A 23,168-nucleotide genomic window follows, 5' to 3' on the forward strand; every position below is an offset into this window, starting at 1 on the left:
TGACAGAGTTTTCAGATGATTTGCCCTGGTGACCCAAGTCTGGAAGAGGAAATGCTGGTGTTTACACTCAACTGTTATGTGAATCAAGTTCAGCCCTTAGATATGGCCTAACTTTGCATGGTCTGAGGAATGGTCCAGCTCTGCAGACCCTGTGGGCCATTTCTTAAACTCTTCAACAACTGGCTGGGGTGAGGAGCGACAGGAAATGAAGAGAAAGACAACCATAGAGAATAATATAGATCACTACACAGAGAGAAAGAGTGAAGAGAATGTAGGGATGATGTGAGCCTGGAAAGGAGATGTGGGGTCTCTCTGGAGGGGCAGGGGACTTACTGTACTCTGAAAGGGCCAGACTTTGAGGAGAAGGACAGTCCACAGGGCATTATGATTTACAGTGTTGAAGGCCTTGGTCAGGTCAATAAATGCCATATACAGGGGTTGGTTTTGGTCTCTACATTTTTCTTGAAGCTGTCGAGCAGTGAAAATCATGTCCATTGTCCCCCTAGAAGGTCAAAAACCATTTTGAGATTCAGGAAGGGTAGCCTTGAATATAGTTTGTTAAGATCCTTGCAAGAAGTTTGCTGGCCGCAGCTAATAAAAAGATGCCTTGATAGTTTCCACAATCCATTCTGTCATTTTTTTAAAAAAGGTTGACAATATATCTGTATATATACAACTATACTGTACTATGTAACCAAGTGACCCATGCACTGGCTCAGTTTGCTCCCCACATGCTAACTGTCAGTGGTTTCCCCCTTCTTGTCATTGTTTATCTTTAAACTGGACTTAGACCAAAGAGAGAAACCCTTCAAATAAAGGGTTGTCCTCTGACAGCCCTTCAAACCAAGTTTTTAGTTCTTATGTCTGGAAAGGCAGCGTTGAAAGTAGATGAGCAATGTCCACTGAAATATCAGAAGTCAAAGGGGCACTCGAAAATGTCTCCATTCCTAAACCAACTCACTTTTGTGGGTTATTTAACAATTTAGTAAAGGATAAAAGGAGAATTCCCTGGATGCCTAGATCCAGGTTTGGGGGCAAATTCTCTCTTGGTGAGAAAACCCCAGCAGAGATTTAAAATCACAAAACATGCAGGAAAGTAAAGTGTGGAAATATAGGCTTAAAAATGCCTCCTTTTAGCTAAGTCTAGGAAACCAACTTACTCAATGTTCTTAACCCCTTCATCTATTAACTAGGCCTGCTGGTTATATGAGGCTGATTCTGCTTTTTGAGCTTAGTGAGACTCACTTGTGACTACATGCTGTAGAATTGTTTTTATTGGGATGCTTTTTCTTCTTCTTGATTTTGATTCAGAATTTTTTGTAGTTGTTCTGCTGTAGACAACCCTACAAACCATCTGGTTGAACGGTGGTATATAAATGCATAAAATAAATAAACAGGAATAGTGATCATGCTGCATATTTTAGCAGTTGAGGGTGGAGTTTCTTCCCCCTTCAATATCTAGCAAAGCCAGAAATGGAAGAGAAGCCAATATATATGTTAGCTATATATTTCCTCCAGTATAGGAGGCAGAATGGCATTGAATAGTAAAGTTCATGATCAGGGGGGTGCTATCATGCTTACGTCCTGCTTGTAGGCTTCGCATAGACTGGCCACTGTGAGAATTAGATTAGATAGACCTGGACTAGGTGGACCTTTGGTTTGATCCAGCAGTGCTCCTCTTATGCTCTTACATATATGTTCAGAAAAGATGATGCAGAACAAAAAAAAATGTGACTAAATTAGACAAAATAAGATTGTCTGCTATGTTAACATGCTGAATCTGCATCTTTTATACTACAAAATCCAGCTTTTTGTGGCACCAAAGTTGGATTGCCCAGATACCTAATTATTTATTTTTCTTCTTTTTAATAGGGTACAATGTTGTACCCTATTAAATGGGATGCAGGTGGCGCTGTGGGTTAAAGCACTGAGCCTAGGGCTTGCCGATCAGAAGGTTGGCAGTTTGAATCACTGCGACGGGGTGAGCTCCCATTGCTTGGTCCCTGCTCCTGCCAACCTAGCACAAAGCACGAAATGCAATAGGTACCACTCTGGCGGGAAGGTAAACGGCATTTCCATGTGCTGCTCTGGTTCGCCAGAAGCGGCTTAGTCATGCTGGCCACATGACCCGGAAGCTGTACGCTGGCTCCCTTGGCCAATAAAGCGAGATGAGCGCCGCAACCCCAGAGTCGTCCGCGCCTGGACCTAATGGTCAGGGGTCCCTTTACCTTTACCTTTAATGTTGCTCTGACTACAGATTACGATATGTCTTGTAAGAAAACAGCTCTGAATTTGAGTGTCCATGGGCCAGATGGCCTAACTGCTAATTCTCAGTTCCCTTACTCAGGAAATGAGCACAACATGTTTCTTTTTGTGTTTTCTAGGCCCCACTCGCAAAATGGCACCAACTGCCAGTGCCATGGACTTCTTCCAACTCTTTGTCCCTGACAACTTGCTGAAGAACGTGGTCGTGCAAACCAATATGTATGCCAAGAAGTACCAGGAGCGGTTTGGGAGTGATGATGCCTGGGTAGACGTCACTCTGACAGAAATCAAGGCTTTCCTCGCGTACATGATATCCACCAGCACTCACCACTGCGAGTCCGTACTCAGCATCTGGAGTAGTGGTTTCTATAGCAACAAGAGCATAGCACTGATCATGACTCAGCCGAGATTTGAGAAGATCCTCAAGTACTTCCATATTGTGGCCTTCCGTTCCAGTCAGACTACGCACGGCCTCTACAAAATCCAGCCCTTTCTGGACTCCCTGCAACACAGCTTTGACTCTGCCTTTAAGCCTTCCCAAACCCAGGTGAGATATGGTTCCTTGGCTGTGGGAGATCTTTGGTTACTCCGTGCTGGTACGTCAGAGGCTCTTTTATACCAAAGCTGCAGAACATAAATGTATCCAACTTTCCTGATACTGTGGTACCTCAGTTTTCGAACGTAATCCATTTCGGAAGACTGGTTGGCTTCCGAAATGTTCAAAAACCAAGGCACAAAGGCCGCCTGCAATTTCCACTGAGAAAATTGGGGGGGGGGGGAATGCAGCGGAAGCCGTTTGACTTCCGAGGCGCGTTTGAAAACGGAAGCAATTACTTCTGGGTTTTCAGCGTTCGAAAACTAAAACTTTCGGATTCCAATGCTTGAAAACTGAGGTACCACTGTAAACAGCTGATTAACGTAATATGATCTCATAATACAAAATAAAAGTGGATCATGTAAAAGGGCGCTGAGATTACTACTTTTACTATGTTATACTTTTCATGTTTTTACATTGTAAACTGCCCTATGATCCTCAGATGAGGGGCAGTATAGAAATTTAATAAATTTAATAAATTTAAAAAAGAAATTTTTCAAGTGCACATTTAGCACGCACTCCCAGCAGTGCAAAGCATGAATGCGCAGCGGTGTGTTTGTGAATGCATGTCATACAGTTTTGTGGTACATCAAGATAAGTATGTACAAATCTATCCTGAGCTAAGGCAGGCACTTAATTCAATCACAAAATAAGCCATGCTACTAAGGTTTAAAGTTCATATATGATATTTCTTTTCAGTAAATTGATTAGCTTAGCTGTAATCAAATTAAGATGAAACCAGTCACCAACAAACCAAAAGAATTAGCCAGTAGGAGCTACTGGTTTTCATTTTGGAAGGTGGTGAATCAGAGGGATAAATTAATTCAGCTTGTGTCTGTACTATTTCTCTTTATGGCTAATTGTTTAATTGAATTGAAGACTGGAACCCAGCATTAAATGTTAACCCTTTCCAACATGAAGGTATAGCATGCTTTGTAAGTGAAGATTATTCTTGGAAGGCTGTTAGTGAGAGAATATTCTGCTGACTAAAGAGTGGAATGTGTTTTATCCCCACTTGAAGACTGCAGCATCGAGTGTGAGAATTAGCCACCAGAGATATGCTAACAAGAAGACTGGGAAAGTGTCTTCTCCACTGTCTCCACCGCCACAAAAATCTAAAGATGCTGTTACTTTAACATTTCTTTCCCAAATAAAACAACATTTCTAGCCACGGTGACAAACTGCAGCAGCAAGGCAAATGCTCTTAGAGCCTAGAATGCCTTATTCTGAGGAAGGAACTCCCCATGGCCCTTCCTCAGAGGCTGTGAGGAACTACTTTCGGCTGGTGGAGAGGATTCAATTGTGGCCAACCCTCCACAGGTGGAGAGCAGATGGATTTGACACGCACACCTCCCTACTGAAGCAGCGTGGCTTGCATTTGGTGCCAAATTTAAATGGCAAGGAATACAAGTTGTGCTTGCAAAGGCGCCATCAGGGGCCTTAGAGTGTGCTACCAATCATTCACTGGGAAGCATATTGTATTCTGCACTCTTTGACCATGACCATGGGGGTGGATCTACTTGTTTGCTCCCACGTGGAACCGATGTCTGTTGAAAGCAGTGCAAATTTAAACAGCGCCAAATTAAACCTGTGCAGGCGAAGGGACAGCCAAGACTTCTATTTACTTTTTTTGCAGCCGCAGCTGACAGGTGGGCATGGCTGGGGGGGGGTGGCTTCATGGACCAAATTAAAAGCCCTGGTGGGCCTAATTAATTCCATAGGCTGCTGGTTCCCCATACATGGACTAGAGTGAGGCAGGGAGGAGGTGGAGATGGAAGCAGAGAGACTTGCCATGTCTGTGGACACCCAGTGTCAATAAATGGAACCAGGCAATGACAAGGGTGCACAAGCCTCGGAGGATGCAGGATGTGTCAGTTTACTGCTCCACTTCATCCACAGCCCAAGATAATGGTCTCAGCTTGCCTCATTATCACCTGGCTGCCAATGCACACCTGCTCTGGTGACAATCACGGCCGGGGCAAAGGCTTAAAGCCCTTCTCCCCCAACCTGCGCTGCTCCACTTGAGATCAGAGGCCAGCTTTTTTACTTCAACATAATATCTGGTTTGGCCCTAAGATTAACTGGAAATCAATGGAATTAAATTAGCCGTGACGTTGTCCAGGTTCCCATTGCTCACGGTGAGAATTTGTTGCAGATGACACAACCGTGATGGCAGAAAGTGAGGAGGAATTAAAGAACCTCTTAATGAGGGTGAAAGAGGAGAGTGCAAAATATGGTCTGAAGCTCAACATAAAAAAAAATAAGATCATGGCCACTGGTCCCAAAACCTCCTGGCAAATAGAAGGGGAAGAAATGGAGGCAGTGAGAGATATTACTTTCTTGGGCTCCATGATCACTGCAGATGGTGACAGCAGTCACGAAATTAAAAGATGCCTGCTTCTTGGGAGAAAAGCAATGACAAACCTAGACAGCATCTTAAAAAGCAGAGACATCATCTTGCCAACAAAGGGCCGTATAGTTAAAGCTATGGTTTTCCCATTAGTGATGTATGGAAGTGAGAGCTGGACCATAAAGAAGGCTGATTGTTGAAGAATTGATGCTTTTGAATTATGGTGCTGGAGGGAGACTCTTAAGGAAATCAGCCCTGAGTGCTCACTAGAAGGACAGATCCTGAATCTGAGGCTCCAATACTCTGGCCACCTCATGAGAAGAGAAGACTTCCTGGGAAAGACCCTGATGCTGGGAAAGATGAAGGGCACAAGGAGAAGGGGACGACAGAGGACGAGATGGTTGGACAGTGTTCTTGAAGCTACCAGGATGAGTTTGACCAAGCTGCGGGAGGCAGTGGAAGACAGGAGTGCCTGGCATGCTCTGGTCCATGGGGTCACGAAGAGTCGGACATGACTAAACGACTAAACAACAACAACAAATCTGCTGGTTGTTTTTCAGTGGTGTCAGTTCACGCATTCAGATACCAGCAGATATCATTAAGTGACGTCCATGCATGTGAGCTGGCCTTTAAATGCATTGAATGTCAAAGGCTTAAAAGCTTAATCATATCTGACTGCTATAATTCTGAATTCCATCTAATCCATCTCCCCATTTCCAAGTCCTTTTGCCAAGAATACTTTGCTCCTGTTTGAAATACTTATGTAGCTGGAATTAGCCTTATATAACGCTGAACATCTGGCTCTGCCTATATACCTGTGTTTGGCCCTATGTTGAAGATTTGCTAAAGCAAATTAAATTGTCTTTGTCTCTTTGGTCTGCCTCTCTTCCAGTACTAATGGAAGAACGCAGATTTCAGAGTGGCAGATGCTGAAATAGCTGTTTTTGCGGTAGTTTAGCACAGATTTCAAATGAATTATTCAGAGACCTTTAAGTTTGGCACCTCTTTCCCTTGACAGCATTTTGGTTATTGAATTTATTTTCTAATGTGCCAAGGTTAACAATATACAAAAAGTGGTACATAAAATAGCAAAGGTGGGGGTGAGAGAAGATACTTCAGTTTGCTCCTGATTTAAGAAAGACTCTTATTGGATATCGAAAGGCTGAGATTCCCTTGAGTTTGAACCTTGCAATCCGCACTCCCCCCCCCCCCCCGCATTTCACTAAAGAAATTAGTTGGATTCTTTTGTGATCACTTATAGTCTAGAAATTGTTGCCATTTAGTTGTTGTCATTGTCACCACTATAAAAGAGTGTGTGTGTGTGGCCTACTCCAAAGTCTCTAGGCAATTTGCAACACAAAAAATAAAAACGTTAATTAAAAATGACATAAAATGGCATGCAGGCACCAGTAACCCACCCCTCCCTCATACCAAGCTGTGTGGAAGACACTTCCCTTTCCAAACCAATGAAACTTAACAACCTGAATAAACAATATTAAAATTGTCATCAGAAGGAAGATGTTTAAAAGCTTTAAAACTGTGCTGCTGCTGAAACTAATAAAACTTCTAAAATTTACTATAAACCTAGGCAGGGAATAATGTATTTACTTGACCCTGAGAGAAAATTGCACAGAAGACACCAGGCAAATTTCCCTGGGGAGCATTCTGTATTGGGGGGGCACCACTGACAAGCCCCACCCCCCTCATTGTCACACTCTGTAACTCTGATGGAGTGACCACCCTGAGGAAGGCCTTTGTAAGGTTCAGGTGGTGAAGGAAAAAGATACTGGAGTCCCAGACTATGTATGGTTTTGTTGGTTAACACCAGCACCTTCAATTATCGTATTTTTCGCTCTATAAGACACACCAGACCATAAGACGTGCCTAGTTTTTGGAGGAGAAAACAAGAAAAAAAATATTCTGAATCCCAGAAGCCAGAACAGCAAGAGGGATCACTGTGCAGCGAAAACAGCGATCCCTCTTGCTGTTCTGGCTTCTGGGATAGCTGCATTCGCTCCACATTTCCACATCCGCACACACGTTTCCCCTTACTTTTTAGGAGGGAAAAAAGTGAGTCTTATAGACCAAAAAATACGGTATTTGCCTTTAAATCTCCTTTTCTACAACACCTTGTCCTAACTCCTCTTAGATAAGCAGTGGAATGGATGGATATAGCTTCAAGGCAAATTAAACACAATAACCCACTTGTACAAAGTGGTGTCAAGTTAAGGTGCCACATTCTAGTATTAAAACTTACTTGAGGAGATAAGTGACTGAGGAGAATGGCTAGGGGCTCAGGGTAGCTGCTGGCTTAGCATCCATATTCTTTAGGACAGGCCCATCCAACTCCCAAGAGACTGCAATCTACTCCCAGTGTAAAAAAACTGGCAGTGATCTACCCATTGTCATTGAGGATTGACCCAAATTGTTGAGCTTTGGGGGGGGCACAGTTTTTGAGCTTTTTTAAAGGGAGAATGACATATTTCGCTCATCTCACACTCCGCCAATAACAAATGCACATGTGCTTAAGCCAATTGCTGTATTCAACATCGCAATGATAAAACACCAAACTCTGCCCACTTGATGCGATGGAGGGACAGAATGAGGGGGGTGGAAACATTCATTTCAAAGTTTTTCTAACCCAGCGATCGATAAGGATCCCACGATTGACAGGGGATCTACCGGTCAATCGGTTGTACATGTCTGCGTTAGGATATCAAAAAGACTTTGCCCAGCTCCACACATCTGTGCCGCTTGGGTTTTTTTAGTATAATCTGCACGTTTTGCTATGGTGCTTTCAGATGATGCTGTGAATCTTTTCTGAGCTATTAAGGGCTTGCATAAATGAAGACGTGCAGCAGCTCCAGAGGTGAAGATGTGTAGATGTAAGGCTGGCGGGGAGAAATTTTGTCCTAACAATATCCAATATGTTTGAAGGCAGGCATATTTGGATTTTAAACTCTCGGTATCAAAACCCTGATCAAAACCCAGTCGACTTTCAGAGTATACCCTCATGGTGGTTCAAGAAAACACTACACATCTTATAGATGTCCCTTGCAGTGAGACCAGGCAGATGTTCTGCAAGCTGGGAATCCAAATACCCTGGGTATTGCTTTTCAGCTGGTCCTAGGTGGGATTGCACTCCGCCGAGGGATCAATGTGTGCAGTTTGGGAATTCTCCTAAAGTCATCTTCAGGCATTCTGAACAGCATGTATGCCATAGAATTGTGGGGTTGGAAGGGTCACCAAGAGTCATCTAGTCCGAACCATTACAAGGAAGAGACAGTTTGAAGGAGCACAACAATTCTGCCCCCGTCCCAAATTTGCTGTTGCCCACCATGTTCTTCTCCCAGTGACTGCCAGCAATGGAGAAGTCTCCTGTAATCGTTTTTATTTATTTATATTTTATTGAAAAGTTTCAGTGGGCAAATGAAGTGAAAGAAAAGAAAAAAGAAAAGAAAAAAGGTGCTTGAAACTGTAATATAATGTGATATATAGGTATATAACTAATGCTGTTATTCCAACAAGTGTACAATTATTAGCAAGTCGTTATAATTTTTATAAACACACTCGCAAGTATCATTATATTTATCTATACACAATCTGCATCTAAAAGCAATCCGTTCCTACGAAGTGATGTCCATGCTTGGATGGGCTCAATACACAACATATTCAATTTAATCTATAGATTGTTTTGCTGAACAACTGGAATTAATCCCGTTTTCCAAATAACTTTCACGTGGACTGTGAGGGTCCTCTCGTCACCAGTTTGAAGTGGCATTGTGTGTCCTAATTCCTTGGGTTATATGGAACATAATAAATATGTTGCTTTTTAAAAATATCTGCATTCATTTGTGGCTTCAAACTGTTCTCTCTGCTATTCGCGTTTTAATGATAATTGCACAGGTGAGCCCCGTGATGCGTTGAAGATGCTTTCCAAAACAGACCTATGTTTTGAATGAGCAACCTTTTCTTTTTCTTTTCTTTTTTTAAAAAAAAATCTCATTTGATGGCTTGATGCTGTTGGGTAGCCGGAGGAGTGGAACATGGCTGGCAAGAAGCAACATGAACTCGGCCAAAGATTAACATTCTGGAGGGAATTAAAATTACCAAGGCATAGCTCTCAGGAGGGAACAACAAGTTCATTATAAGCAAGCTGTTCTTTGCTCCGCTTGCAGTCTACAAATTCACAAGGGCTAAAGTAAATGTTTCAACTAGCGATAATCAGAGGAATAAGGGCTGAGCAAAGATGGTGACCCCACCTCATATTTGGGGAGATGGTTAACGTATGCCCTGGAAACATGGATTAAGTTCACATTAAACTATAGTTGGTGCAGAAACCATAGTTACTGGTGTACACTGCTCAAAAGTTCTCACAGCAATCCTGCCATGGCATGTATGAAAGAAGCCAGAATCTGGGTTGTGTCATCTAAATCCAAGCTTGTGATTTGTTTTCCCCAAATAAACCATAAGTGGCAGAAGGGAACAAACCACACACGGTTTAGTTGGATAACACCATAGCTTGTCCGAACTAGGCCAGAGTGCACTGTTCAGACATGAACAACATGATTTTGTTGCAGCTGCTAGAATGGGTTGTGTATAACCCCCTATGAATTATAATTCAAAATGTATTGGGATCTAGATAATCTGAAGTTTTCATCATTCTATCACTTATCTATCATCTATCTATCTATATATCTATCATCTGTCTATCTATCATCTATCATCATCTATCCATCTATCATCTATCTCGCAATCGTCTTCGTTACATAGGACAACAATTGACTCTGCTATGGATTTGGGGGTTGAGGAGAGAACATTTTTGTTTGTTTCATCACATCCATGGTCTTCCTTTCCCTTCCAAGGAGCTCAGAGCCAGGTTTGTGACTGGAATATCAGGGGAAAGGTCAACATTATACAACTCCATATCCTCCACCCTGGGTCCTCAAATAATGGGAGCGGAAAGATGTGTGCAACTCAACAATTTATTGGTTTGTTCCAATGAATGGAAATATTGGCGAACGCCAGGTGATGCTGTGTCAGGTTAATTCTATTTTTTACCTCCTCCACTTTCAGTCCTTAAGATTTTTGCCCCTTTCTTGGCTCTTTCAATAGCTTGCGCCTGTGTCCACTACAGCCTTCAGGGTTTTCCTGTGCCTCTGGACATATCTTCTGGCTGGGTTTTTTTAGCTTACAATGTGGCAATCCTTTGTTATTTTATTTCCACAACAACCCAGCGATGTAGATTAGGCTCAGAGATAGCAACTGGTCACCTGGTAAGCTCCACAGCTGAATGGGGATTGGTTGAAATGCGACACTTGATCCACTTTGCCATGCTTGCTTTAGAGAAATTGAAAACCCTGTTTTCCTTCCCAGTGATAGAATAACAGAACCCCGTTGTGATTTTAGGTACTTCATGAACCTCTGATTGACGAAGATCCGGTTTTCATTGCCACCTGCACAGAGCGAGAGTTACGCAAGAGGAAAAAGCGGAAATTCAGTCTTTGGGTACGGCAGTGCTCATCAACTGGTTTTATCTGCCAGGTAAGAGCCTGTGGAATTGTCCTCAACCCTGAATCAGGCATCTACACAGAAAGGTGCCTTGGTTTGTAGTTTAAGGCATTTTCCAAGAGGCTACAAGGGGGAGCCACTGTCTGTCCTGTACAGAAAAAGGCCTTAGTCCCAAGTCTTTGTTTGCATGATTTATGTTAAATGTTAAAGCCCTCTGGTAACAAGAATACTGTTTCTTGTCCACCAGTGCCCTCTGCATGGGCCAAGCTAACACTGTTTATATGAAAAAGTGGCAGGTTTTTTTAAAAAAAATATCCTGGGGAAGTTCATCTTGTCGTTCCTGCCAGTCTGAAGATGGTTGTTTTCTATGCCTCCTAATTTTATTGAATAATTCAGACTGCAAGCCCAAGGTACCTCAGCAAGAGATACAATTTCTGACTAAGTGCCCATCCCTTAAAGATGCGGCCTATAAAGTTTTTCCTTCAACAAATCCTAGGTATCTTTTGCAGGGTGTGGGCGGGGAGAGACAAAATGAAGGGGGGGGGTTTGCTCCATCCCAGGATGAACCATAATCCTCATATTCCCAGCTTTCATTAAAAAACAACAACAACAAAACTACTAAGTTGCAACCACTTGTAGCACCTGAGAGAAACTGGACAGGAAGTATTATTTTCAATTTTTGTGAGAAATTAGTCCTATTGCCCCTTTTTGGTATTCTACTTCGATTTAAAAACAAAAACAAAAAACAAGCAATTTTATGAAATAAATACTTTGCACATCTCCCCCCCTCCTCCCCAGAAAAACACAGCAACACAGAAACCAGTGGATGCCCACGTTTCCATTTGCATGTTTTGGGACATAGGAGGGAATTGGCAGGGAGCACTAGATGATGGTCATAGAATCATAGAATTGTAGAGTTGGAAGGGACCGTGCAGTCTAACGCCCTGCAATGCAGGAATATGCAGCTGTCCCATATGGGGATCAAACCTGCAACCTTAGTGTTATCAGCACCATGCTCTAACCAACTCTGCTATCCAAGCAGGAAAGCCATTATGGACTGGCCCCAAATTTCAGAGAGGGCTTGTGCTTGGCTTCTGATGGATCATGGATTTCTGAGTTGAAATCGTTCTGAAACCCCCATTTCTGAAATTTGTCATCATAACCAGTTACTTCCCATGCTGACATTGCTGCACTTCCCATTAGCATAGTAGCTGTGTCTTCAGCTCCTACATCACAGCCTCGGGATTCTTCTCTTACAGGAGCATCACGGGGAAAAGCCATGGGCGATAGTTCCCACGGTATAAGACTTTTTGTTTGGCCTTCATGGACTTTGGCACTGAAGGATAAGAAGGAGAAAGAGCAAGGTCTATAGATCATAAATGAAAACTGTTACAAATGTAGACTTGCTGGAGAGATTCCAGCTACTCTGGGCTCCAAATATAATTTATTTTCTGCCCTCAGTCCATCTCCATTAACATACATCTTCAAACTGTCAAAGTCAATGAGAATGGATGACACTCCGCACGTCACAGGATCAAGCTCAACAGCTTGAGCAAAATAATGAACTTGACACTTGCGTTTGACTTGCATCCAAATAACTCCCAAGTAATCTCAAGAGCCTTTGTCTATGCACATCTTGACAGCCCTCTGTTCATATTTGAAAGGATCAGGTGAGAAAGAAGTTCAAGAAGTTGTGAAAATGAACATTTCAAAAAGTGTGAACCCATCAATATCACAGCTTGCAAGAACAGGTGTGATGTTTTCCCCCCAGTGACTAGAGACTTAAATACCACATTCACCTTTATGTTGACGACCTTTCCAGTACATTTATACAAAGGCCCTGTGGAAGTCAACCACTTATTTGGAGACTGCCTGCTGTTCTGTGAAGGAGGAAAACAATAATTTGCTCAATGCACCAAAAGGAGGCTTTAGTTTAGTCTAAATGATTGGTTCCAACATGGAGATAATTGACTTAAGTGAGAAGAAATGGTAAACTCTCTGCGGCTATCTTTATGAGAGCATCTTTCTAACAAAAACAGTTTCTACAAATGTAGAAGCCCAAAGCTCTTGAATCCAAAATGCCATTTATTATACTTTATGTTTTGATTTTATAATGTTTCCATATAGCTTACATGTAAAGACATCTCAAAGAAATTCAGATGAGTAAAAAGATAAAGCAAAGCAATAAATTGCACAAAAGCCAAAACTGGTGTAGCCTGTGGGGTTTATGAGTGGAATTCAACTCATGAGTCTCAGTCATGAAACTTCTACCCATGCAATGGGACTTCTTTGCCCCTTGCCCAGCCTTCATACTAGCTATTTTACTTAGCACCTGGGGATCACAGCTTCGGATGCAGGTGCCTGTAGGAATGTCTGTTCCCACATCAACACACCAGTGCACTGAAGCCAACAGATGAGGCACTCCTTTGGGTGCCATACTAAGGCGAGGTAGATGGCAGCCATAGAAGAGGGCCTTTTCTGTGATGGCACCACTTTCCCTCTCAGTAGAAACTCACCTGTCTATGTTGCCTGACATAGACCTTACCTTTTAGCCTTTGTGATTTAATGGTTTCCTTCTGCTGCTTTTAATTGACGATCTTTTTCTTTTTAAATATGTTTTTATTCTGATTTTTGGCTTGGTGCTTCTCTTGATGTTAACTTGTGCCCATCAGATCTCAAAATGCAGAGAAAGCTGATTTTTCATTTGTTGGTAGATTTTAAATACCCCCCCGCCCCCCGTCCAGGTTCCTTTCCCTAAGCTAAACGCATACCACTTTTCTGATAGGATTTACCTTCTGGACTCTTTATCATCTTTGCAGTTCTGCTCTTTATCTCTGTACTCTGTATCAATAAACTTCTTTTAACCGTGGTGTCCAGAAGTGAGGAAAATAATTTCCAAATGATAAGCCGGGATAATAATTTTCCATTCCCAATGCAGTCTGACTGGCACGGCATGCTTCCAGTTTAATTAAGCCATGAAGAGATGTGGAGACAGATCATCTCATGCTCCTGCCACTCAAATGACAGCTTCCAAACTGGATCAGGAAGTCAGAGCTATGACTGGGGATGGGGAGAAATTTGATTCAGCATTTAAAGGTGAACTTACCAAATTTGCCTACTGCTGGGAAGCAGTAAGGTAAAGGTAAAGGGACCCCTGACTGTTAGGTCCAGTTGTGACCGACTCTGGGGTTGCGGAGTTCATCTCACTTTATTGGCTGAGGGTGCCGGCGTACAGCTTCCGGGTCATGTGGTCAGCATGACTAAGCCGCTTCTGGCAAACCAGAGCAGCGCACGGAAACGCCGTTTACCTTCCTGCTGGAGCGGTACCTATTTATCTACTTGCACTTTGACGTGCTTTCGAACTGCTAGGTTGGCAGGAGCAGGGACCGAGCAACAGGAGCTCACCCCGTTGTGGGGATTCAAACTGCCAACCTTCTGATCAGCAAGTCCTAGGCTCTGTGGTTTAACCCACAGCGCCACCCGCGTCCCTTGCTGGGAAGCAGTAGGAGACTCAAAATACAGCAACTTTCAAAATATACACTTCTCTGAATTTTGCAGTGTAGTTCTCCACCCAAGTGATGTGTACAAAAACACACAGGGTAAAAATGTGCCTTACAATGCATACATTAGTGAAAATAGCACACAAAATGCCTTCTAATTTGGGAAGGTTGTTTGGCAAAAATGCGTATACAGTGGTGCCTCGCAAGAGGAAATTAATTCGTTCCGCAAGTTTTTTCTTCTTGCGAGTTTTTCGTCTTGCGATGCACGGTTTCCCATAGGAATGCATTGAAAATCAATTAATGTGTTCCTAGGGAAACCGACTTCAGACCAGGTCCGGGGACAGTCTGTCCCCCGACCTCTTCTGAAGGCTGGGGGGGGGGACAAGGGCTTTTCTTCCCACCCCCAGCATTTTAAAAAAACCCGGGACAGCGGAGAGCTTCTCCGCTGTCCGGGGCGATTTAAAAGCCCCTGGGAAGGCAGGCGGGGGGACAAAGACTTTTGCCCCCCGCCAGCCTTCAGAAGAGGTCCTGGACCTCTTCTGAAGGCTAGCGGGGGCGAAAGTCTTTGCTCCCCCCGCCTGCCTTCAAAAGCTGTCCGGCCAAGGCTTCGCGGACCTCTCCGCCATCAGCGGCAGCGCTGCCGCTGCTGGCGGAGAGTGGCCGGCATGCCGAAGCCTGCGCGCGCTGACATCAGTGCGCCCAGGCTTCGTGGACCTCTCCTGCCTTCAAAAGCCGTCCGGGATAGAGGGAAGCGCTTCCCTGCTATCCCGGACTGCTTTTAAAATGCTGGCGCTGGGGAGCAAAGCCTTTCGGCCCCCGCCAGCCTTCCTGGACCTCTTCTGAAGGCCGGAGGGGGGGGGAAAGGCTTTGCTCCCCACCGCTAGCATTTAAAAGAGGTCCCCAGAGATTTCCCTATGGGCTTTCATCTTGCGAAGCAAGTCCATAGGGAAATTCGTTTTGCGAAGCGCCTTCAAAACGGAAAACCCTTTCGTCTAGCGGGTTTTCCGTCTTGCGAGGCGTTCGTCTTGCGGGGTACCACTGTAAGGCAAAGCTGTGCACAAAAATGTGTATATTAGGAGAAATTCACATTTAAATGCTGGTGATGTTGTGAGGACTCTTTAAAAGAAAAATGCAAACGGATGTGGAAATGTAGAGAACTGAAGATTGGGAAATTAGAAACTGAAATCACAATGGACACATTCACCCATCCCTAGCTGTGGCCCAAGTCTGGTCTTCTCTTAATGGTTCCAGTGGTGCTGAAAGGGGCTGACATCTTGAGTCTTGTCAATAGCCTTGATTCTAGACTCTTAAAATGTGCTTATGTTGATCCAATCTAACATGGCATCAGGCCACACTGTAAATGCATGCAGATGGGTTGGAGTTTTCCATCTTTCTTTCGTTTCTCCTCCCTGTCTCCTTGTTACTCATTTGTTTTTCATTCATGATAAACCTGTGGCAATTCTAAACAGAGAGCCATTTCTGATGTTGGAGAATGTCAGAACTGTGCACAATGGTAAGGTGCTACATTAAAAATTAGAATGACTTTCGCTGTCCTCACGTTGTGAATAAGCTTATTTGATGTCCCATTAAGTCCTAATTGATTTACTCATTCTACTTTGAGAGAGCAAAATATAAGCCCGGGGTGAATTTCCTTTTCAAGGGCAGAGTTGCAGAAGGGTTAGCCATCTGTCGTTTTCGTAGGGGTATCCGTATTTAACATCTCTCTCTCTCTCTCTCTCTCTCTCTCTCTCTCTCTCTCTCTCTCTCTCAGAAATTTGTGAAAGTTCAAAGCTTGTAGGAATAAAACCAGTTGAATTTATCAGTTGCCTTGTTCATATTTTTGAGACAGCTCCCTTCCACAACACCCCGTAGAGTATATTTCATTTAATTCTTTTAAATAATACTTGCTTTACTGTTGTTTCTCCTTGAGCATCCCAAAAATCCATTCCCAAGTATTAATTAAGCTTAAAGAATATCCACTCATGAGGGTCATGTGGGAAACCTTCCCTGTCAAGCACAGGGCCAAGACATCAATTTGTGCATAGATTATTGCAGCTGTTAGGCAGACAGCTCAAACGTCTGTGAAAATAGGCTTTTGGAATATTACTCAGGACAGAGTTGCTTTCCTGGTGGCTGCTTTGTATAGGACAATTACATGCCGGGGAAGTTCTGTGTGCTCATCCTAAAAATAAATGCAAACATAATGCAAACGTCTCCAGACGTCACTATAAACCATGGTTTATTCATTGGCCCTAGGCTGTTGCAGATTTAGCTATGGTTAGTGGCTCGACACAGGTCTTGGAACCCAGAGTCGTGAAAGGGGTACAGGGTTTGTCCTCAAGGGACGGGAAACCACACCCAAAGGCTGTAAGGGTGAACACCGATTCCTCAGAGAGGAACGAGACTAGAGTTCGAGTCCCAACAAAGCCAGATGTGAGACTTCCTGACAGTCAGAAGGGTTATGACGTGAAGACTAGTCAGAAGTGCAAGATGGTAAGGATCCCTGAGTGTGTAGATGTCTGTTGGCATCAGTCGCTGTGATGTTCGGGCAGAAGAAAGCTTTTGAAGCTCCCAAATGATCGACCAGGAGGGAGAGAACATGCCAGTTGGGCATGTGTCTCTGCCAGGGTCCTACACGAGAGTAGGGCGCTCCTAACACCTCTCCCACCCACCAAGAGTGTGTGCTACCTCCTCATCTGGTGTGGGCCCAAGAAGGAGTTTTGAAGCTTTTGTTTGTCTATTAACGGGAATTTAGCATTATGCCAGACCCCTCAATTATGGTTGACCAATGGTTAGTTGAACAGTGAGATGAGCAGTGGTTGGCAGAAACAAGCCAGCCGCATGACTCATAGTCTGAAATTGGCATGTTTCAACCAAGATGAACCACAGTTGTTGTTGTTGTTGGGTTTAGACAACATAGCAAACCATGGTTAATCAAAACCAGAAGTATTGCAGCCACACTAGAGGTGTTGAGGAGGGGTGCTCAAGCCCATGAGAAGTTAGGCTAGTAACCACAAAGGAGGTCTCATCCCTAAACCCAGTTGAAACGAACCACTGTTCATTTAATTGAGGACTGCACAAGAAAACTTTCCACTGAATTGTGCCCCCAAGTGAGACCTGCTTTAGGTTTTCTCCTAGCTTCCATTATAGCTGCCTTCTGCTGCAATCCTATTCTCATGTGATGGATACAGATGGGCCTGCGGCTACATCTCCTTGTGTCCATGTGATTCTGCCATGCACGCAGAGGACTCTCTACAACTATTTACATGGGTCCAAATGTCTAGTCAGTGGGACTGAAAAACTGGTTTACTACAGGCTGCTTGAAAGGTGGTCAGTGGATGTTTTGGCAGATAGGATTGCCATAATTTCCTTTGTAACTGACCTAATTGCATCTGCAGTTTGAGCAGAAGGATCCGTCATGCCATAAACTGCTCCTGTTCAAACAGGACTGGAGTGTCTTAGGACATGATCAAATTTCTCCCGGCTGCTTACAACTCTCTATCAGGCCCCCCGTGGGCGTGTCAGTTCCTTGGTTCTGCCACAGCCTAACCCTTTCTTAAAACTTGATACTTCAATCTGAAACCAATGCAAAATTGATTGGGGTTGGCTTGTGCCTTAAGATCCTGTGGAAGTAGCGCGTCCACAGAAACATGTTGTTGACAGAGGGGAGAGCTCAGTGGGCTATTTAAGCTCCCACCACCCTTATCCAGGCTCAGTGTAAAGTCAGCTGGCTGCATATGGGCCAAATAGGAATTGTATGCCTGACCAACAGGAATTGCTTGATTGATGGAGCAGGGTTACCAGCTGCAAGGAGGACTGGACATTCAGCCCAATGCATCTACTGTCCTGCTTCAGATCTTCTTCCTTAGTATGGGAAAGGCTGGGTAGTGATGCCAGGGCACAGGACTCCATGGATAGAACTTAAGAATGCCTGAACGGGGCTGATGTCTCATTACTATGGGTGTGTATGGAGTAAGAGATACATCTCTAGAAATGAAGGACACAAAATATAGTGACAAGCAAGTGTCTTTTCAAGCTGCACAATAAGGTGAAGCACTCCTTGTTTCCCATAGTAGTCCAAAAGCAGTACCAGTGTGCACTTCTCTTTCTTTCTTTCTTTCTTTCTTTCTTTCTTTCTTTCTTTCTTTCTTTCTTTCTTTTGCACAACCATGAACAATCAGTCTCTTTCACAATTCAAACTCTGTAGCTTTCCTGTGGATGAATACCTAATGATTTTTGAAAACAGGCCAGCTCTAAACATGCTGTTTCTTGCAACGATGCTTGCTAATTCAGCTTTGGGATGGGATTTCTTACTGCAGTTCCAACAAAAGGTTTCAGGGGGACAAGCCTGTGGCAAGAGCGGCCAGGATGAGCAGCTTAGAATTGCAGCACATCTGGGCTCCGCCAGCATTAAATCTCTAATCCTGGCTCAGACGCAGTGGTATAACTTCCTCATCCTGGCATAGCTGGAGCAGAGCGGAAGCTGGCTAAGCTGAAGCTGGAGTAAGTCCCCCCAAAGGGGCATTCTGGGGGTGAGGTGGAGGCAGGACCAGAGAGGAGAAACTTAGGCTGGATTTTGAGCCCATTCAGTTCCATCAAATTACCTGGCAACCGGCTATAGAACATAAAATTACCTCTGCCAGGTTTAGTCAGAGCAGCAGCCCCACTGCTGAACGGGACTTGCATCTGCTGTAACTTTGCACCGGTTTAAGCTACACCAGCTTGCCTCTCGCCAGCTTCTTGTGCATAGGACTGCTCCCCTTCCGGACCGAAGAGGCCTTAGCATTTATTATTATTATTATTATTATTATTATTATTATTATTATTATTATTATTATTATTATTATTTGATTTGATTTTTAAAAGGTATAAACACATAACAAAAAAACCAATTCCAAATATTGAGATTATTCTGAATCTTCTGACTCCCCCTCCCCTCATCCCTTCCATGGGTCCTAAAGATAATATTTACAACTGCATATCAATACAGTGGTACCTCGGGTTACAAACACTTTGGGTTACAAACTCCAGTAACCCGGAAGTAGTACCTCGGGTTACAAACTTTGCCCCAGAATGAGAACGGAAATTGAGCGCCAGCAGTGCAGCAGCAGCAGGAGGCCCCATTAGCTAAAGTAGTACCTCAGGTTAAGAACGGTTTCGGGTTAAGAACGGACCTCCAGAATGAATTAAGTTCGTAACGCGAGGTACCACTGTACTTATCCAAATTTTTATCCTTCTAAATCATCCATACTTTCTGTTACTTTACAAGTGTGACTAAAATCCTGCTACTGTTTTAACCTGTTTACAGTGGTTTCGTAAAGAACTTATAAACTTTCCCCATTCTCTCTTAAAATTATTGTCTTCTTGATTTCCAATCTTCCCACTTAATTTTGCCATTTTGGCATAGTCCATCAGAAGAGGCCTCATAGCATTGATTAGGTATGCACTTGTACTATTCAGCTCATCTCCCCGAAGAACGAGAGAGCGTTGCCACAGGCCTTTCTGCGCACTGACTTTTCTCCCTGCTGTTCTGCCCCTGCCCCCGCTTGCTTGTTAAGATCTATGTCCACCTGAAAGAAGGAAGTGGCACGGAAGGCCTGGATGCTTTGAAGAACAAAACCCAGCTCCACAGCATGGTGGCCAAGAGCCTTTGTCAGAACGCGGCAGGGAAGAACTACATCATTTTTACTGGGCCCAGCATCACCAGCTTGAATCTCTTTGAAGAGTTTGAGAAACAAGGTTTGTGTCGGGCTACGTGTTGACCTGGGAGGGGGGGGGTTGGCCTCCGGTTCACAAAACAATAGAATTGTTGGTCTTTCGGGGGCACAAAGCTCTCTTGTTTTGCTTCTGCTTTGACAGCTTAACTGAAAACAGGCTAACATGGTTGCTGTGGAGTATCCCTGTGGACCTCAGAGGCAATTCATAGCTGTTTAATTGCTGTGGCATTTTAGGGGTAGCAGATTTTCTCCTGTCCCCCCCCCCCAACCATCCTTCAGCAATTAATGGGGAAAAGAAATGGCCTGTGTTAATTCTACATTGCCCATAATTTTTTTAAAAAAACTTCAGGACACAGGAACATTTGGGAAATTTAAAGTGATATAGGAATGCTTTGAATATATGGTGTGACTTTTAAAAGATTTCACTTGTGCCCATAAGTGGGAGATGCAGACAGATAAGCAGGTAGTGGTGACCTAAGCTGTCTCTCTAGGAGGCACTTGTTACTTTTTCTCAAATCAGCAAATAAAGATGTCACTCTCTATTTTGGGTCAAAACTGATGTGACCTGAGAGAATGTGATTTCCAGCTTTCCATTTGCACTTTAAAGGAATGATGGAGTCCGAATTTAAATCCCAATCCCCTATTTTCATTCTCTCTCTTTCTCTTTCTTTCTCTAGCTACCATTTGCCCAAATTACCTGTCCTGAGGCATGTGTGATATAAATCAAGGAAATGCCTCATCTGAATTTCTTGAAGCTTTTCTTCCCCTGCAACAGAAGCTTCCATTGTTCTGCTTTCTTCTCAGGGCATTTTAGAATCTCTTCATAAAAATCTTAATGTTAAAAAATTGTCACACAGCTGTCTGGGGGCATCGTAGGCAGCCCTACCCTCTGTTGTCTCCCAGGCTGACCTACGTGCTGTCACTGTCAAGGCTTCACCCCTGCACCACACAAGTATATCATATACAGTGGTACCTCTGGATGCGAACGGGATCCGTTCCAGAGCCTTGTTCACATCCTGAAGCGAACGTAAGACGCGACTGGACGTCTTCATGTGCGCAGATCGTATTTCGCCACTTCCGCGCATGACGTTGTTTTGAGCGTCTGCGCGAGCGGCAAAACCCGGAAGTAATGTTCTCCATTACTTCCAGGTCGCTGCAGAGCGCAACCCAAAAATATTTAAGCTGAAGCATATTCATCCCAAGGTATGACTGTATAAGAGAAAGGCACTTGCTATTTGGACGTAACAAAGCAGAACAGATCCATCGACCCAGATGGATTTCATTTTATTTTTATTTCATTTTTATTGCCTGCTGCCCTAGCAACTGTGAGCTTCCATCACAGGTTTATTTTTTAGAATCTATGTAAGTTACATGTGCCATGTGCCGGCACTAAATCTGCTGCCACTGTTAAAGCAGTCACTTGTCTTGGCCATAAATCTAGGATGCCTCATTTGTTCTGTTGCATTAGAGAGGTGGTTGACATATGGTTCTCATTACCCTTTGTAAGGTGACGCTCCATTTACAAGTTCTCTGTCTGGACTGAAAGAAAGATTGTGCTTAATTACCTCTAACCTTTTGGTGTTTGTGCTTCTGAATTAAAGGCCCCCTTAGCAAACTCAATAGCATTGACTTCACACTACTGGAGAAAATTGGATCTGCGCAATAGGAGTGAACGGCTTATGAGTTTAACTGTGGCAGGAAAGACAAATAGAAGAGGTTTAAGAGGTGATCAGAACTGCACCTGCTGGTCCAGTGTTATGGTTGTGCCGGCCCTACTGTTCATGGAGTCTTTGTCAAGAGGAGTCTTTGTGCCTTCTCTTAACCTCAGAGAGTTTGCACTTGAACTCAGTAAGCCTATCAGTAATGATATTAACCAGCTAGCGTTCTCCAACTGATACCGGGCTCAGTAGTTCATCCACCTGCTCCACCCACCTTAGTTCTTTCCTTCATTTAGGGGCCCCAGAACTAAAATGTGAATCTTCGTGTTCAGATGTGGCTAGAACTGTGGCTGGAAATCCTTCTAATGACTTGAAATTACAAATATGAACAAATCCAATTTCCCCCACTGGCTCCTTCTCAACCAGACTATTTAAGATTCTAATGGAGCTTAAGAAAGCTTGGATATTTGAACAGTAATACACCAAAAGGAATAGATTTGTAGACTCTTGAGTTGGAAGGGACCGGCAATGTGATCTATAAGCCTCACTAGATATGAAATATAGCCACAAGATGTCACAAAAAGTCAGTTCTCTATATGAACTCAGCTTTTAGTCCTTAAAAGCTAAGATGTTTGAGGTTTTTATTTTATGTTTTAATGTTTCTGAATAAAAATGGCAGGAAGTCTTGTTGAATCGCGCTAGCTATCCTTGGCACTTCAGACTGCAGTCTGATAATGTCATGCTTTAAACTTGTCAAATTGCAATGTTCTAGACTAGGGGTGGTGGACCGCTGTGGTTCTCCAGATGTTGCTGGACTCCAATGCCCATCTGCCCCAGCCAGCACGGCCAATGGTGAGGAAAACTGTAGTCCAGCAACATCTGGAGAACTACAGGTTCTCAGTTCCTACTATAGACAAGGCGGCCTTTACTGTCGTGACGTATGGCACAGCTAAGCAGATCCACCTCTTTTGGAGTTTCCTTTTCCAGTTAGTCTTCTCCCTTGGAAATGCATTGCAATCTTGTTCATACAGTAGACAACTCACCATACAATTCTCCTGGGATTTCCTTTTATATGGCATTCTTTATTGAGACAAGAAGGATTTCCTCATGGAAACTGTAAGTCATTGCCCCACCTTTCCCCCTCTAAGCCTGGTAGGTCAGGAGATGACCGTTCCATTCAACTCTCAAACCTCAAGGTAGTCTTGCTAATAGATATGTGTTGTCATCTTCCATTTGCAGAGATTTATTGTTGTGGGTTGTTAAGTGCAAGAAAAAGTGACTGCACAGGCCTGCCTCCATCTATGCTAAATAACTCAGATGCTCCTCAGTCTCGAGGACAATATAGGATAAAGATGAAAGGAAACATGTCCTTGATCTGCTGGTACAATAAAGGCTACTTTCGGTTTCTGACCAACGCTTATTCTCCAATTCAACAAGGTAAGGGCTCAGAGATGCTACATTGCTTGGGGGTGGGACCTGGACCCCCAAAACAGGTTACAAACATAGGGCAATAAGGGTCAAACTAGATAGGACATTAACTGTGTCTTTGCAGCTAACATGCAAATTCTGCCC

General features: G+C 43.6%; 1 protein-coding gene across 1 annotated transcript in view; it reads left to right on the top strand.

Annotated features, from left to right (window-relative positions):
* The window catches only part of PGBD5 (piggyBac transposable element derived 5), a 76,746-nt gene that overhangs the window by 37,060 nt on the left and 16,518 nt on the right, over positions 1 to 23,168 (top strand). The window contains exons 2-5 of the mRNA XM_081188244.1: positions 2,385 to 2,812; positions 10,620 to 10,754; positions 19,780 to 19,960; positions 22,836 to 23,033. Of these exons, the coding sequence (XP_081044370.1) occupies positions 2,385 to 2,812; positions 10,620 to 10,754; positions 19,780 to 19,960; positions 22,836 to 23,033 (942 nt within the window). The remainder of the gene's footprint in view (positions 1 to 2,384; positions 2,813 to 10,619; positions 10,755 to 19,779; positions 19,961 to 22,835; positions 23,034 to 23,168) is intronic.

This window comes from Podarcis bocagei (assembly GCF_964188305.1).
Source record: "Podarcis bocagei genome assembly, chromosome: 3".
NCBI lineage: Eukaryota > Metazoa > Chordata > Lepidosauria > Squamata > Lacertidae > Podarcis > Podarcis bocagei.